Source organism: Nelusetta ayraudi, unplaced genomic scaffold (assembly GCF_046127955.1).
Source record: "Nelusetta ayraudi isolate G7.1 ecotype Tasmania unplaced genomic scaffold, CSIRO-AGI_Nayr_v1 ptg000039l, whole genome shotgun sequence".
Classification (NCBI taxonomy): domain Eukaryota; kingdom Metazoa; phylum Chordata; class Actinopteri; order Tetraodontiformes; family Monacanthidae; genus Nelusetta; species Nelusetta ayraudi.
In genome coordinates this window covers 244,049-260,804 of record NW_027466089.1, presented here as the reverse complement: position 1 = coordinate 260,804, position 16,756 = coordinate 244,049, and the positions used below count along the sequence as shown (strand labels likewise).

The following is a 16,756-nucleotide window of genomic DNA, read 5'->3' as shown; positions in this document are numbered from 1 at the left end:
GTGCGGCAGCTCCATCACTATTCCCGTCCACCCGCGACGCCTCCGTCCACGCAGGCCCCGACCGGGCTGCACAAGCTGTCGCCATGGCAACGGGCAGGCCTGCCGATGCCCTCAGGGACCGTGTCTTGACAGATTTGTGTGGCGTCCGCTCTCGGTAAAAGGTTGCCCACCTGGCCTCCGTTCCCTTCCCCTCCACTTCCCTCCCCTCAGTCCGAATCCTTGTTTATGTTTGTATTTACTCCCGAGAAAATCACTGCTGCACTGCTGCTGCAAAACTGCTGAAAGGGACTTAATTCCACTATTTATGTCATAAATCTACCCCCACTGTCTCTCTCGACCACACTGTCAGTCACGGCGCACTATTTTTTTCTGCTATGTTCCTCTTTGGTCTAAAAATAGACCAGATGCTGCTCCAGGTTATTCTCAAGGATTCATTATATTATTGCTTTCTACATACATTGGGCTGACATCTGCCGTGACACCATCAACAAGCACGCAACACGTGGAACGGAGAGACGCCAACGTCTCCTTAAAGGTCGACCGCAGAGAGCAGACGCGGGGACGGGACAGAACAGGAGGAGAAGCGCTCCGTCTCCGTGGGGAGAAACAGGGGAGGAAAATAATCACTCTCAATCAAAAAATGCCTAATCCTCTCTGGCAGCGGCAGCCGGCGCATTATCGTTTATCATCAGCACGCATGGCGTGCACACCTTGGAAGCCGACAGATGATCCTTTTGTGAGTCGGTTGAACAAAGAATGCAGTTTTCTCTCAACCGTCTTTTTCGCCCCCAATTCAAATCTAATCTTTACCCCTCTAAATGATTACAGTCGTTGGCATTCAAAGCACACGTAGCCGCCCCGTGGAGTTCAGTATAGCTCGTTGCTCCCGAGGCAATTTCCATGATGCAGCATGATATGCCCTCATCTGATAGCAGGAGAGCAGCAAAGAAATCGGTGGTGGGTTTTTTTTTGTTTTGCGTAAATGAGCCACCAAAACGATGAAAACAGCACCATCAAAAAAACGTGAACTATTGTCTGTGGCATATTTACTCTCGGTTGGCCTCGTTATCTCGGCGCTCTCCTTTTTTCTCTTCTTTTTTTCCCTTTGCCTCTTTCTCGCATGCACACACTGCTGCGGCCAGCTGGCCGCACGAGTCATCGGATCACAATCGGCACCAATCCGAGGTCCGAGCGCGAACAGCCGCTTGCCTCCCTGTCTCTCACTCACAGGATCTGCAGCTCCCGTCCCCCTTTTTCTCTGTCAGTAATTTTTTTCTTTCCGCCACAAACCACAGAAACCCCCCCACACACACAGTCTTTCAGGACTCTCGTTTTCGCTGCCTCCCACACAGGCATCTGTAAAAGAGCACGTGCGCTTCACAGCAGTGGTTTGAGGGGGGTGGGGGGGGGGAGGCTGGCAGATTAAAAAAGAGAGAATTTTCCATCTATTACATACACTGGCGAGGATTATGGTATAGGAGACAGGATTTCTGTCAATGCGGTGTTTTAGCTGCTACAATAACTACATGTTTTCCTTCCATTTGGAGCTAGTCTTTTCTCTTTTTCTTAAGAATGCTGAAATTCAACAATACAAGATGTCTGGGATTGTAATCCCAGGCAAGCGAGGGAGCGGTTTGGATCACAATGCTATGAAAAATGTTTTTTTTTTCTTTGCAGTAAAGGCGGGTTCTTTTTTCCCTTTCTCTCCCTTTCCTCTCCCAGGTGAATGATTGCAAAACAGAGCACGGCCTTTGCAGTGCCGCCTTGTCCCATGCTGCTCCCTCCTCTCAGGGGATGGCCAAAGTCCAGGATGGACACCCGGACGCATGTGGCAGGTGACGGCGCCTTCTCATCCGTACGACGCAAAAGAAAAAAAAAAAAAAACATACGTACGAGCACTGGCCTTGTAGTCGTTTCCCCCTGACATTTCATTCATTCAAGTCTGCGTCTCACATTGTAGCCCTGCAATGTTAGAGGAGAGCCAAGATGGTATGGACAATGGAGCCCTAAGTCCTGCCGCAGCTCGACAAGTCACCATCCAGCGCCACCCAGCTCAAGGCTTCGGCTTCATCGCAGGCAGCCAGAGGCCTGTCATCGTACGATCCGTCTCTGCTGGTGAGCGACCCCCCACCCTCCTAGGGCGACGCCTGGGCTCAGACCCTCACCGCCGCGTGACTTCACAAGCGTTGTTCCCCCCTCACCCGCAGACGGCCCCTCCTTTGGCAAGCTTCTCCCCGGAGACCAGATCTTGGCCATTAACGAGGAGACGGTGAGCGACGCGCCCCGAGAGAGAGTCATAGACCTTGTAAGGTAACATCCTTTACTGTCCCAGGAGGGAGGGGGGCAGCTGGCGGGGACTGGGGGGAGAGTGGGGGGGTAGTGGTGGGAGGAGCCAAAAAACGTGGGGGTTTGGGGGCGGGCGATAGACGAGTGGGGAAGGGGCACATAAGGTGGGCAGAATGTGGCCTTTTCGCCGATGATGCGTTACATCAACACAAGCCTGGACAGTGAGTCCGCACGCAGGCGAAGGACAGCGAGGGAAATGGTGCATGCACACCAACACACACATACACACAAAAGCACAATAAAAAAAAAAAGGAGGAAAGGAAAAAAAAAAAACGCCAGGAGCAGCTCTTCCAATGCCACGCTGTTCAGCGGCGTTATCTAACCCACTCCACTCTCTGCTGTCTTTCCACAGACGCTGTAAAGACACTATAGTTCTCACTGTGCTGCAGCCCCATCAGGTAAGTATAATGAGGCACTCTGTCGCTTTCATCTCGCACTCCCCCAGGATCACTCTTTTACTCTCCTACAGTCTTAGCCTTCTTCCTGTCACTCTGAATCACACACAGACACTTTTCTTTTTCTTTTCTTTTCTTTTTTTTTTCTTTTCTTTTTTTTGGGGCCAGCAGCGTGCAGCACAGGCGCACGGCACATTGTCGCTGCACATGTATATATCGTCATCAGAAGCACAGGACAATCTCATGATCGTGCATTCAGAAACATCGATTTCAAGTATCTATTTAAAGTAATTACTGAAAGAGGTTCTTTTTCTCCCTGCACACTTGGTGTGAAGTGCAGCTTACTCTCGCCAACACAACACCAATGATTGTACATTATATTTCACTGCGTTGGCAGCTGTGTCTCACCACAGCATTTATTTTTTTTTAAGCTTCCCCAACACGTTCACGCTTGTCAGTCACAAAAGCTTTTGCACCTTGTCTTTTCCAGTAAAACAAACAGCTCGTCTCTCTTTCTGTCTCTCCGCCCTCAGTCACCCAAGTCTGCCTTCATAAGTGCAGCCAAAAAGGCCCGCCTGCGAACCAACCCGCCTAAAGTGCGCTTTTCAGAGCAAGTGTCCATCAGCGACCCAGACTCAGTAAGTTCAGCCTCCCTTGGACTCGCAAACACATGCTACACTTCAGCTCCTTGTGCTCTCCTTCAGTCTGATCGCCCCCTTGAGCTAAAAAAAACATTTCTCTCGGTCAAAGAGAGTTAGCTTTTAAGACTTTTCACCCAGACTTTGACCCCAAAGAAAACGCTTCCCTCACGGATTTTCATCTTTGATCCAGCAAAACAAAACTCAGAAAATGCATTCTTTAACTAAATCTGTGACTTCAAGCTGGGAAGCATTCTCTGAACAATATGGTCCATATAAGGCATTGAAGTAGAGGTTGGGAGTTTGAGATCTAATCAATCTATAAGACAAGAACATTGTGATTTCTCCTTTGGTTTTAAATAGTTTTCTCCTCATTCATGACTTTGTCTTCCTCTTATCTTTTAAAACAGCCACTAATTGCCAACCAGCCATTAGTTACAGTCATTATTTATTGAACCACTATCGGCAGTAAACTGCATGTATAAAACTGGGTAAAGTAAAGTTGTGTTTACTCTGGTAGAGACTGGACAGTGAGCCAATAGACATTAAAAACAAAAAAGGATGAATAAAACAGTGGAAATCTCCAGGCTATTGCAACAAAAAAGGTCTACAGTTGTTACGTCCAATTTTATTTTATTAAACATGTTCAATGTCCCTAAGTTTGTTCCTAACAGAATCCAGACCAGCAGTGCACTGACATTTTTTTTTTTTTTTTTTTTTATAATGAACCATCTGAAATTGACCTGATCTGATCAATTTGATTAAAGGACAGCAACTGGTCACAATTTATTAAACAGAGTCTGGTTGTTTTAATTGTGTTTTTAAAAAATGGGATAAGCTGCATCAAAAAGTTGTTTGCATCAACACCATGGAGGAGCATTTGTCCATCTATAAGATGATGCAGTTACTTGCACCTGAATCAATCCCTTGTTTGGAAGTTCACAGAAATCGCATTGTGCATGAAATTGGGTTGCAACAGTCATTTTGCTGGGTTGCTTGGGCTTTACCACCAAAATGAAATACGCAGTTTTTGGAAGCCAATTACAATGCAATGGGTTTTCCACTATCCCCAAAGCCTGGTGGTCAGCCAAGGGTCAGAGGGAGGAAAGGAGGTTACACAGTTAAGCGAGAGGACAGAGATGACGGGCAACAGTAAATCAATAAACAATCAGAATTCTGGTTGGAAAGTGTTATAACCCTCCCATTTTGTGTATAACTGGACCTAATGGGAGAAAGAGAGGCTGCAGAGAGGAGAAAGGCGTTCGACGTTCTGGGGGGTGGGGCACGCTGTGTATCATCAGGTGAACTCTCCATTATCAAACCTTTATTTGGACTTGTAAACAGGAGCCATTCCCACAAATTAGACGCCCACACACACTGTTCAAGGCTGTACATGTGGGGATTGAGCTGGAATTTTTTCTATCCTGTCTTTGCTTGCTTTTGGAGTAACTTTATTTCATCAGAAGAAAGGGAAACTCGCTGCAGTGTTGATGCCGGGATATATGACGCACCTGTTCACTAATTTAGGTCAAATCTACCAACCAGTGGTTTATGACAAAATACATAAACCTAGATGCCGAATTAACCCTTTCAGTTATAACGATCACTTCTTAAAAATGGCATTTTCTAGGGTATGAATGAAGTAGCAAAGCACTTCAACCGCTACTAGATTCTGTCAACAGTCAAGTTGAACAAAAATGGAAACAAGCCAAACATCTTGATCCAATCCCTCCATCGGAAAGACTTGGATATTATTATGTTTTTGATTTACTAACATCTAGTAAGCAATATAGTAATATTAAATAGTAACAATAGTAAGTACTATTGTAATATTTAAAAGAAAGTTCAGGTGTTTTTAAAGCCAAAAGGGAAATAAAAACAGACAGAGGGTGTCATAATTCATGCATGTAGGGGTTAAAAAAGTAATTAGACACTGTGCTGAATTTAAAATACTACAGCCAGCAGTTGGTTACTAAGTACATGTTAACCATCAGATATTTTTATATCTCAGTCTCCAGCGATTAGGAGCCAGCAGCTGCTATTAATCACCAGTATCAGCCATCTCACGCTCTCTTTATTGAGATAATGGGGGAGGGGCAGAGGGCTGAGCTTTGGATTACCCCCCTTAACACTTTTCCTGCAGGTAACAAATCAACCCCTGCCCAGGCCCATTACAAACAAACAAAAATCCATTGGCTTGAAATGGTGATAGATAGACACAGGCAGAGAGGAGAGGCTTTCCACTCCACTCACACTCTCACCTCAATGCCGCAGCAGGAACACAAGCAGACATCCGTTGCGCTGCACAATATATATGTTCCAGTCTGCAAAGAGGGAAGAAAACTGGTGGGTATTCTGCTTCTAACAGAGCTCTGCATTTCAACTAAATGAATTTTCTGAGACGTACTGGCTCAATAAATCTAATCCTTTGGCTGGCGTGGGTATTGTCTGCGGAAGCGTTCCTTGACAAATCACATCATCCAATTAAAAAAGACAGACAGAAAAGCAGGAAGCAGAAGGCGACCGGTTTCGTTTTGGCACAAATCCAACCGGTTTCTTGAGACCACCAGGCGGTTTCCCATCACGTCCGCGCATGTTCTTTATCTTGTTACATCAGATATCTTTCCCTATGACATCAGCTGTGGGTTCTTTGAAATTCCGTAATGAAGGCCACATCATTTTCTGAGCCAGAAAATAGTTTTTGATTGAAAAATCAAAAGAAGAGGGAAAGAAAAGAAAAAAAGAGTAGAGTGGAGGGTACACCTCTCCATGGCGTCACACCATGACAAGAAAGAAGAGACCTGATGAGTCTACTCATGGATCTCTGCCGTTCAATATTCTTTGCACCCCGCGCATTTTGAATAGACACTTGATGAATAGAATAGGCCCCCCTACCTCATCACCGACAAGCCACACATAAACCCTGAGTCTTAAACTTTCTCGTTTCTGACCCTCCTCCTGTTCACTCTTGTCCTGCACCAACGTACAAATAATTTATTTTCCTCAAGCATTTTTTTCGTTCTCCTGCAGACAATGCTCAAGGACGACTCTCTGCTTCTTCTACCAAATGTGCTGAAGGTGTTCCTGGAAAATGGACAGATCAAGTCCTTTACATTCGACAGCCGAACCACTGTGCGGGTAGGTCCAGACCTCGGGTTTTAATTAAGACTGGTAAGGCTTGTGTGCAATAAACTATTTGTGGTGATGGTAACCGAAAGTAATGAACCCAAAGATAATTACCAACCCAGTTTCGCTTCTCCAGTACGCACCATTTAAATTACAACTTGGCAGTTCATTTGCATTTTTCTCAGCTGTCTGTTTCCTCATGTTCACAGCTGTCCATGCAAACTGGTTGGCAGACACGCTTAGTGCAGGCTTGTAGAGCATTAAGAAACTAAGAAATAAAAGCCCTCTCCCTGTCAGAAAAGTAAATGCTGGACTTAGTTTATGTCAGGTGATTAGAAGCATGAGAAATTAGTTGACAGTTGGGTTTAAGGAAAAAAAAACCTCCACACTCCTGTTTTTGGGGGAGTTTCAATTTCAGAAATATGATTAACGCCATAATGCAACAAATGAATTCAGCCAGACAGGGGTCATTTATTTCTGTCGCCGTGTCGGCCTGCGCGATTAGTCTGACATCTTTGAGCAGATTTATTAAATAGACTCCACTCTCCCCCTCTCATCAAGGAGGAGCAAGCGAGAAAAGGGGAAACTGAGCATTTAAGAGAAGAGATAGGCGAGGCATGTTCCATCAGTGTAATTAAAAAGAATTTCAGCCTGGATCAATACAACAGTAATACAGATTGTATCAGTCACACAGCAGGAATTCAAATGGTGTGCCCCTATCAGTTCACTTAAGTACCTATTCCGCAGAATGAAAGGTCACATAGTCTTGCATTCTGTGAGCCCTCTGTTGATCCTTTAGCTTCCCCGGAAATCGTTTTATGCAAACCACGCAAGTCAACATCATCAAACAAACTGTTCTGCCTGGTTTAGCAGAGACAACTTTGCAGGTTACATTACCTGTCAATTAAATCATTTTGCAGAGAGCTGGGCATTGATTTATACACTCCAGAGCTGGTAATGAGCCTTTACAGGACTACAGATGAGATTGCGGTAGACAAGAAAAAGAGGACAAAAAAATACTAATGGCTTTTTTTCTCAAGGCACAGCCCAAAGCAAAGAGTTTTTATCTGCGCAATCTGGAAAAACTCTGCATCATTCATCAACACCATTGTTTATCTGGGCAAATGTTTTTCCGACACACCCAAACATTCAGACGCTATATCTATCTCAGAACAGAAATTCTGTACACTGTCTTTGCACTGTGCAAAATGTCAACAAAAGAAAACGATAAGGGGCCTAAACAGATTTCAAAGATCAAGTATTTGGACACAAAAACTACTCTGTGAAATGCATTTGCAATTCATGGAATATTTGTTGGCAAAATATAACCTAACCTCTGTGCTGCTCCTGTCTCCCACTTTCCAGGATGTGATGTCCTCCTTGCAGGACCGCCTCTCACTGCGCTACATCGAGCACTTTGCTTTAGTGCTGGAGGCAGGTGGTCTGGATCAGAATCAGAGGTTGCATCTGCTGCAGGATAACCAGCCTCTGACACATGTACGAAGCCAACCAAACCCATTACAAGCCACGTGGACAATATGTATTTGAGTGGCTCAGTGTGTTTGCAGGATGTGTACCTTAGTGTAAGCAATGGCAAAAACAAAAGCTCAAAGGAGTGTGAAGGAAGATTGTTTTGTTTGAATAAATGTGCCAGGGGTTGCGAGTCTGTAGGCTGCTGCTCTGGTATGTGAAATGTTTGAACTTGTATTGTTGTGTTCCCGCAGGTGGTGCACAGGACATATTTTCAAGGTATGAAGTGTCTATTCCGCCTCTGCTTCTTCCCGAAGGACCCCGCAGACCTGCTAAGGAGGGATCCTGCTGCGTTTGAGTATCTGTACATACAGGTAAAGTGATGGAGTCAATGGGGAATATGTGGAAGGATATAAAATACCCCCATGACATCGATGGAGTCTCGTTTCCTTGAGGCAAAAGGGAATCAACATCAAGGATGCTTACCCCATACTGGCTTCAAAATTAGAATTCCACAATGCCCTTTAAATTTGCATAAGCCCTCCAGCCAGTCAGTGCAAACCTAGACAAACATGCAGACAACATGAGGCCTGGCACTCAAACCTCAACATCTAGCCACAGTTTCATCCAGCAGAACAAAGACAGGAATAAATGCATAACAACTGTCGGGTAAAAGTGACATAGAATGTGTGTCACACATAACAATGTTGAGATCGGCACAAAACTCTTTGTCATGTCGTAACAGAGTCGGAATGATGTCATCAAAGAGCGTTTCAGCATTGACTGGAAATCAGACATCACACTGCGACTGGCTGCTCTCCACATCTACATCACTGTGTCTTCTGCACGGCCCAATCAGAAGATCTCTCTCAAGCATGTCGAGTAAGCCCGCAGACTAAATTAGCTTTCAAATTTGCATGCAAGTAATTGCATGTTGAGAAATAGATGTATTCGATTTTCCGTTTCTTTGCCTCGTTAAAAATTCTCTGTAGCAAGCCACCGAGTCTTATAGTAGAGTTTGTTGGTCCAGTAAAGCCTAAATAACGGATTAATTTCCTAAATGGAAACTTGGACTACTTAAAGACAAGTTTAGTTAAGTCTGAGAAAAAGACAGCTACTTTTAAGATCAATATAAAAACTATTTTGATTGATTTGTTATTGTTGTTATATTATATTGTTATTATGTTATATTGGTGTTATTAATTGGTATTGATTAATTTCAGTATTGGTATGAACTGGTACAGATATAAATTGATGAGAGGAATTCACTCAGAATGAGAGTGCTAATTCCAGATGGATTTTTCCTGGATTCTTTATGTCGTCTGTGTGCTGCTATTTATTTTTTCATTTTCTTTCAACCAAAGGAAAGAGTGGGGACTGGAGCCTTTTCTCCCCCTCACTCTGTTACCAACCGTTAAGGAGAAGAATGTTTGTAAGAGCCTGTCTCAGTTACTCAAGACCTACCAGCACCCACCACCATCAGGCAATAAGGTTCCTTTATTTATTTTTCTCACAAATATCTTCCCTAATCATAGTCAAAACAGCTAGATTTCTACAATCAAATGTGTCTGTATAGGATAGGGCAATCTGTTCTTCTCTTCCATTTGGAGAATTACTTTGTCTCTGTAGATGTTACTGTTGCATAAAAATTTGAGATCAACAGCTATGGTTCAACAGTGCCCCCAGGAGGCTAAGAGAGATCCTGCAAATAAGGCAAATAAATCTTTGGACAATAAGTTTTTTTTTTTTCCTTCTGTTTATCATTCTTCTCACAGGTTCCCCCACTCCAAGGAAAACTGCAGTACATGCGTGTACTTAATGACCTCCCACCTTTTGGTGGCATGCTGTTTCAAACTGTTGAACTGGTAATAGTCTTTTGGGGGTTTTTTTATTTCTGGTAGCAACACATCTTTTTAACATTTTACTGCCTAAATTTAATTATCTAAGATTAAATAACTTTAATCTGTCAGTATAATCATATACAGAGATTTTCACAGAGCAGTAATGTATAAGAGAGGGGTCAAATATGATTTTGTTTTAAAGCTCAATATCTCAATATTAAAGCTTAATATTTCCCACCAGGATGAGAAAGAGTCAACTACAACGCTTCTGGTAGGCCCTCGACATGGCATTAGTCATGTGATTGACCTGAAAAACAACCTGACAACAGTGCTGGCAGAATTCAGTCGGGTTAGCAAGATCCAGCTTTACCGAGAGAGCCAAGGAGTGGCCCGTGTAGAGATGACCATCCATGATGCCAAGGTAATACGCAGTCAGCAAAAATGTATGATTTTAATAACAACCCCACTTTGTAATACTTTAGCTCTCAATCCATGTGAAGAAAACTGTAATAAAAATGTCATCAGGTGCTTACACAATGAGCAGGCAATGCTAATTGCCTGTGCCCTAAAGTTTCCTAATTCCCCTCACTACCACCCTCCGCAGCCTCTGGTCCTACTCATGGAATGGCCAGATGCCAGTAATTTTGCATGCCTCATCTCTGGCTACTACAAGCTGTTTGTAGACCCAAAACGGACAATCTACTTCCGGGCATCCGGCCAGACTCAGCTAACCAAAGCAGGTACGTTAGAAGCCCCCTTTGCTTATACAGAGAGACTTTCATCAATATTGTCTGATTAAACAAAGTAGTACACTGTTTATAACTAAAGGGTTCCAGAGGGAAAATTCATCTTGAGAGTGTCTCCCAAAATCATGATAGACTCTGCATGTCAAGCAGTTTCTGGTTATCATCATTGTACGTTCAAGCTACATGGACATTTAGCTGCTTCCTCATTGGCCCAAACCATCTCTAATAGTAACCAGGTTGTGCTGGAACTACTATCCCATGGCGCCCTCTGCTGTCTGCCATCTCTATCCTGATTCATAAAAGACGGCTCATCATACCATCACATTCCACTGGGATCAAACTCTCAGACTTCAACTTTCAACATCCATCACTGAAATAACAAATAATGCCCATGTGACCACCAGCTGTCACCTCCGCCTTCCCATCAGGATCTTCTCTGTTCCAGGCAGTTCCTAACACCTCAAACTCTCCACTGCTCTGACAATTCTGTCCTTAGATTACAGAAGCTCCCACCACGGCCACCCGCGCTCAGCTGCAACTGGTTTGCCTAGTGGAGGACGACGAGGAGACGAGAGGGACAGTTCACACAGGGAACCAGGATCTGCAAGAGCCCTAGTTCCAGTAGAGTCTCAACATCTAGGCCTCTGTCATGTCCATCTTCGAGAGCAACAGCAATTTCAAGAGCTCCAAATAAGTGCAGAAGCTGAGCTTGACATTAACGAGAACTTTATAGCTCAAGAGTCCCCTGGAAGACCCCGTACAAAGTCGGACCCCACCCAACAGAGTACAGAGGAAATAGCAGTTGTGATTGAGAGCCCTAAAGCGGAGAATACAGGACACAGAATCCGGGCTCAAACAATGGGCCAATCCCAAAAGAACTCAAGATATTTCTGCGACTCCTGCAAAGCCAAACACAGGACAGAGAATTCAGCAGGAGGACGGAGCAGCTGTGGGAGTGCGGGAAAGCATTGCTCCAGCGCTTGCGCCTCCCGAGATGCAGGCACCGTTGACCTCATGGCCCTCCCACCTCCAGGGAACGAAGAGGAGGATGAGGCAGATGGTGCCGTAGAAAAGTTGCAACCACCTCCTCCTGCAATTGCAGCACCGCCACCTGGCTTCAGGGACAACAGTTCAGATGAAGATGACAACAAGAGAGGAAGAAAAGGTCGAACCAGTGCAGTTCCTGCGGTTGTCTCTGGGAAGCTGAGCCAAGCCAAGGACGATGTGCCTGTGACACTGATTGATAACGTCTCCACAAGAACAGTCCGGGACCATGCGCAGGAACTAGATGATGCTCTGGTGTCCACCTTACAGGCACTCGAGGCTTTGGCAGCCTCTGAGGACTTCCCTCATCATCCCCAACAGCCAACACAGACTGCAGGTCAACAACCTCAGTCAATACATGGCCCACATACCACAGTGTGTGTGGCCATTTCGGTCACACACACACTGTTATTCTCATTATAATAACAGTGCAAATCTACAGTGGTTACTTTTATTTAATTAATATTACATTGTAAGAGAGTATCTCTTTCATGAAGGAATGTCTATGTAAATATTTATGTAAAATTGTAGGACAACTTATTAGAATAAATTAATAGCCCTCCCAACAACCATGAAGATCAAAAAAATCATAACATATTTTGAAGATGATAGAGCAATTGTCTTATAAAATATAGGGAACCAACCAAAAAGTAGTAAAAGGGATTTTTCTTTTCATTCACAACATCTATTTTTATGATCAACAGACAGTTATGGCATTCCAGTAACTGTACTTTTTGATGTCTGTTTGTGTCATATGCAGTATATCTGGTAGCAACGCTGAGTTACAAAATGATAGATACTGAATGATGCAAAAGATAAACAATTGTGTTTTTTTTTTAAATAAATTAATCTGCAAATGTCCTAACTAAAACAGGTATATCCATGTGTATCTATGTCATTTTCTTCTACGTTCTTTCTTAGTTCTTGTAACTGTTTCCTTTTGTGTTCGTCTCCTCAGGGCTGATCGTATTGGCGGCAATTACACCTGAGTCATCGTTGGACTCAGGCCATGAAACCAACTCTTCTGAACTGACGGACGTCTCCGAGATGGTGTCAGCCATGAAGCAGAACCAGAATCAGGCCTACCTGCTAGCGCACCATATCAATAAGGAACGTATCCTCTGCCGGCGTGACTTTCCTCTTGCTTTTCCTGGCTGCACCGCCAAGACCATAGGGACTGGAGCATTTTCAGTGGGACAGATTAGGGCTGGCTGTCCACCTAAACAAGTAATCCTCAGCAAAACTGTACCTTTTAAAGTCAGTCCAACTCAAGACTCTGCAGTGCTCCGTATTGTGACAGAGCAGGGGAGCAATCAGGGCACGACTCACACCAACTCAAAAGTGGAGAAGAAAGCAAACTCTGAGTCCAGCAAAGCAAATACCTCTGATACCCTTTCAAAGCCCAGTCAAGAACTTCAACCCCCTGAGGCTGCGCTAACAGCGCAAGACAGTAAAGATCAGAAGTTATCAAGTTATTCAGCAGAGACACTAAGCCAAAATATTTCTGAGGGTTTGAAGGGGAAGACAACAGCAACTCTTAATTCAGACCCCAGTGTCAAAGCCTTACCTATCCTCCTGCCGGTGGAAAAAGCTGCCTCTGCCAAGATTTCTCCCAACAAGATGTGCCAAGATGCCAAAACTGCCTCTAGTGAGACCATGAAGCCTTCTAGCTCTGCAGAACTTCTGCCAGTTGATGACCTTTTCTGTACGTGTCCAGTGCAACAGGAATCAGGGCCTCAATTAAGACTGAAAGACCCACAGGTTCAGAAATTAGTTGCGTTTCAATCCTCCTCCCCAACAGATGATGAACGACTTCAGGCAAAAGGCCTCCAGCTGGCCAGCTGCAAAGAAAACACAGTGAGAGTAGGAGGTGATCCTTGTTTGTCAAAGCCTAGTCCTCAAATACAACCGAAGTACTCCCCCCGTCTGCCCAATAAAACAGAAAGAAACGAAGCAACTGAAATCAAGGCTGAGGGCACCCAGGGAAAATCCCAACTTGAGTCCCAGAAATGTTCTATAAAATCCTTACCTATTTTAGATGATCCAACGACATCAAACCTTTCTCTGGATAAGGGCTGCACTCTCCCTGCCAAAGACTCTAAGAAGCAAGGAAGTGTCAAGGGAAAGACACAGCGCAGTGCCCCTTTCTTAAGCTTTAGGAACCTCCTTTCAGCCACGTTCCCAGCAAGAATGCGAAGAGAAACAGATGAGCGCCGGGCTCAGTTGCAGAAAGTGCGGCAATATGAGCTGGAGTTCCTAGAGGAGCTGCTGAAACCGAAGTCATCCAAAGGTGATTTTTTGCCCCAGGGCTCCTCGCCCGTACCCTCGGGAACTCCCTGCTCCTGCCAGCTCCGCACCAGCCCAGTGCTGAAGGCACCGGGTATCTCCCGGGAGCAGCGACGAAGTTGTGATTGCAAAAGAATGTGTAGGGGCATGCGTCTTCCTGACACACCAGTTGGCTCCACAACAGAGACTCAGCATAGAGGCAGAGAAAGAACGATCTCAAAGACCCCGCCAGCTGTCTCCAAAGTCCCTCACCCACAAGGTGCCAGGAGACCCCAGACCTTAGAAATTAAGACTACACGGATACGCTCTACCAGCCTTGAATCAAGAGAGCCGCGAGGAGAGCAGGGTCCCTGCCTGCCCACTTGTACTTCTCAAACAGATTGCATAGCCGAGCCACAATATAAGAAGCCCCAGAGACGTTTCAGCATTGGTGAGCTAGATAACAGCACTAGTACACCTGTGTACGCTGAGGTAAAGCCCAAGGCCAAAAGCCTAGAAAGGGAGATGGAGAGGGTGAGGGCCACAGGTCTACGGCTTCCCACACCGATTGAGCCAATTCACACTCAGTGCCATCAGGCAGACACCAAGGGCAAAAAGGGTGTGTTTTTCATACAAGGGGAAGAGCTGCTGCGGGAAAGTAAGGACACTACCAGCGAGGTGCTGCTAACCCTGCCCAGTGAAGAAAACGACGACAAGGATAAATGCTGCTCATTCTGTTTCTGTTACAGGAAGTGTGAAGCAGCAGATGAAAGCAGTGAAAAGGATGAGCTCTCATATTCTATACCTCTCCAAGTACTTCCCGGCATGGAACTTGATTCACGTACATTTCCTGTAGTGAGCAAAACGCTTCAGGTTCTCAATGCAGAGGACTGCAGTGGGGAGGAAGAAGAAGAAGAAGAAGAAGAAGAGGAGGAACCCCAGACGCAGGAGATTGACCTGAGGGCCTGTGGTACACTGGAGGGGAGCCTGGCACGGGTACAAGCTCTACAGGGTAAAAGCTTCAGCTTGCCTGATGGTTTCCTAAATGCCCAGTTGGACGCAAATGAGCTGCTCGCCATCTTGCGTCAGTGTGCCAACAGCCCACAAGGTGATGGCGAGGCCCGTCTTCAGCCACCACAGATTACAGAGTACAAACAGGAGCTGGCTGTGCGCTTCAAAGAATTCAGAGCATCTTGCCGGCGAGTGGCAAGTGTTGAAAAAAGCCCAACACGTATGCTTGCTGTTGTAACCGCGAGCTTCCAAGTGTTGTGTGAACTCACTCAGACCTTCATCAAGCTTGTCAGAGGAGTTCGGTCAGAATCCCAAAGGCTGCAGTTGTTGAGAAAGGTCGAAGAGGTAGCTATCAATTATACGTTGCTTCTACGTGCAGCAGAAGAATCAATGGGACACTCAAGCAGCCTGCCAACAAAGACAGTGAGTCCTCAAATCTCGTCCAATACCAATAACATGAGCTCACTCACTCGACCCATTAAAACTCTGCCCGCCCAGTGAGCGTGAGTCAGGCACAGATGTGATCTCAATGGCGTGGAAAATGGGCGGTAACTCTATCCAAATGTATTATTTGTTGTTTACATTTTTTTACAAGTCATGCAAATAATCATCTCCGGTAAATATTTTAATGCAACTGTTTCATCCCATGTTTACAGGCCCTGAGGTAGCCTCAAGGATCTTGTTTTAAAATCTAGATACATTAAACTGATGCACAAAGGAATAGGAACCCTATAAGAGACTGGTTGATACAGGGCTAATCACCTCATATTACTATTCACAGTATACATACGTCAATATAATATAATATTTTGTATGTAACGTATATTTGAATTGTGTCTATTTAGCAAATAATATAAAGTTTTGTGCAGAAAAAAGTGAAGAATATATTTGAAATGTATTGAGTTGAAGAAATATAAAGATTATAATAAATCATCAGAAATAAGTGTATGCTCTGGACTAAAATATTTCAGAAATCTTGTCACGTAGCGATTTTTGTTAATTGCGTAGTCCAAAGCATTGGTTGATTAGATGGTGATGTGCGTGTTTGTTGAATTTTCTGTTGCCAAATGGAGATCTCTGCCGGCTACTTTGCCTGTGTTTGACATGCTCATGCTAGATTGCATATGAGAGTGACAGTGTTGCAAGGTGAAAATAGTGAGGACTATCGAAGGCCCGTTCTTTTGCTTAACGCCGCAGGTTTAAAAAAAAAAACTGCACAGGGCAGACAATGTAGCAGAGACCTGAGTCATGTTATCAGCGATGCAGCTATGAGTGTCATTTACCTCGCTCAGCTGTAGTCTAGGAATACCCTCACTGTACTTTACAACACAGTCTATTTTACACCTGCACTGATCCACTGCTCCACTGCAACACTTGTTGTGACACATAGTTTTAAAGATAGCCAACCACTAGCTAGTAAGCCTCTCACTAGGATTTTGCACAACCTCTGAAATTAAGCTACAAACTCCTCTATCCCTTAATGTTTGATTTTTTTTTATTCACTCTGCTGCTGACGAATCCACGCCACTGGTTTCACAGAATGAATCTGCTGAAAGCTAATGCTGACCCATTTTAAATGATTGCTTTTTTCTCCTAGGTTTTCAGAAACAATATAAGCAAATTTGCTATCTGTGTGCTGTTACACATTGTGAAATCTAGCAAAAATATAACAAACAGAAAGTAGTTTTCTATGTATTTTAATAAAACTAACACATCTGTTCCCTGTCTGAAATCTTCTTTGTGTCTCATCCTCTTTAATTCATTGAAATTATTTACAAATGCTTAAAGAAAAATCACATTTAATGTGTATCATTAAACCTGAAAATCAAATTTCACTGTTAAGTCTTAGTTGGCGAAGTAACGCAGAGTGAAAT

At 44.4% G+C, this 16,756-nt stretch overlaps 1 protein-coding gene across 1 annotated transcript; it reads left to right on the top strand.

Moving 5' to 3' along the window:
- Window positions 1-1,728: 1,728 nt before the first annotated feature.
- Window positions 1,729-16,602, top strand: frmpd3 (FERM and PDZ domain containing 3). The gene is made up of 15 exons (XM_076032840.1): window positions 1,729-1,835; window positions 1,961-2,115; window positions 2,208-2,310; window positions 2,699-2,744; window positions 3,275-3,379; window positions 6,410-6,517; window positions 7,871-8,002; window positions 8,230-8,349; window positions 8,721-8,857; window positions 9,340-9,466; window positions 9,751-9,840; window positions 10,058-10,237; window positions 10,421-10,556; window positions 11,059-11,943; window positions 12,565-16,602. The coding sequence occupies exons 1-15, from the start codon at window positions 1,795-1,797 to the stop codon at window positions 15,381-15,383; spliced, it is 5,184 nt and encodes a 1,727-aa protein (XP_075888955.1). The 5' UTR covers window positions 1,729-1,794; the 3' UTR covers window positions 15,384-16,602.
- Window positions 16,603-16,756: the final 154 nt, after the last annotated feature.

Coding starts and splice junctions, on each gene's coding strand:
- frmpd3 (XM_076032840.1), top strand. CDS start 1,795: ATGGCCAAAGTCCAGGATGGACACCCGGACGCATGTGGCAG. Junction 6,518..7,870: donor ACAGCCGAACCACTGTGCGG/GTAGGTCCAGAC, acceptor CCCACTTTCCAG/GATGTGATGTCCTCCTTGCA. Junction 10,238..10,420: donor TGACCATCCATGATGCCAAG/GTAATACGCAGT, acceptor CACCCTCCGCAG/CCTCTGGTCCTACTCATGGA.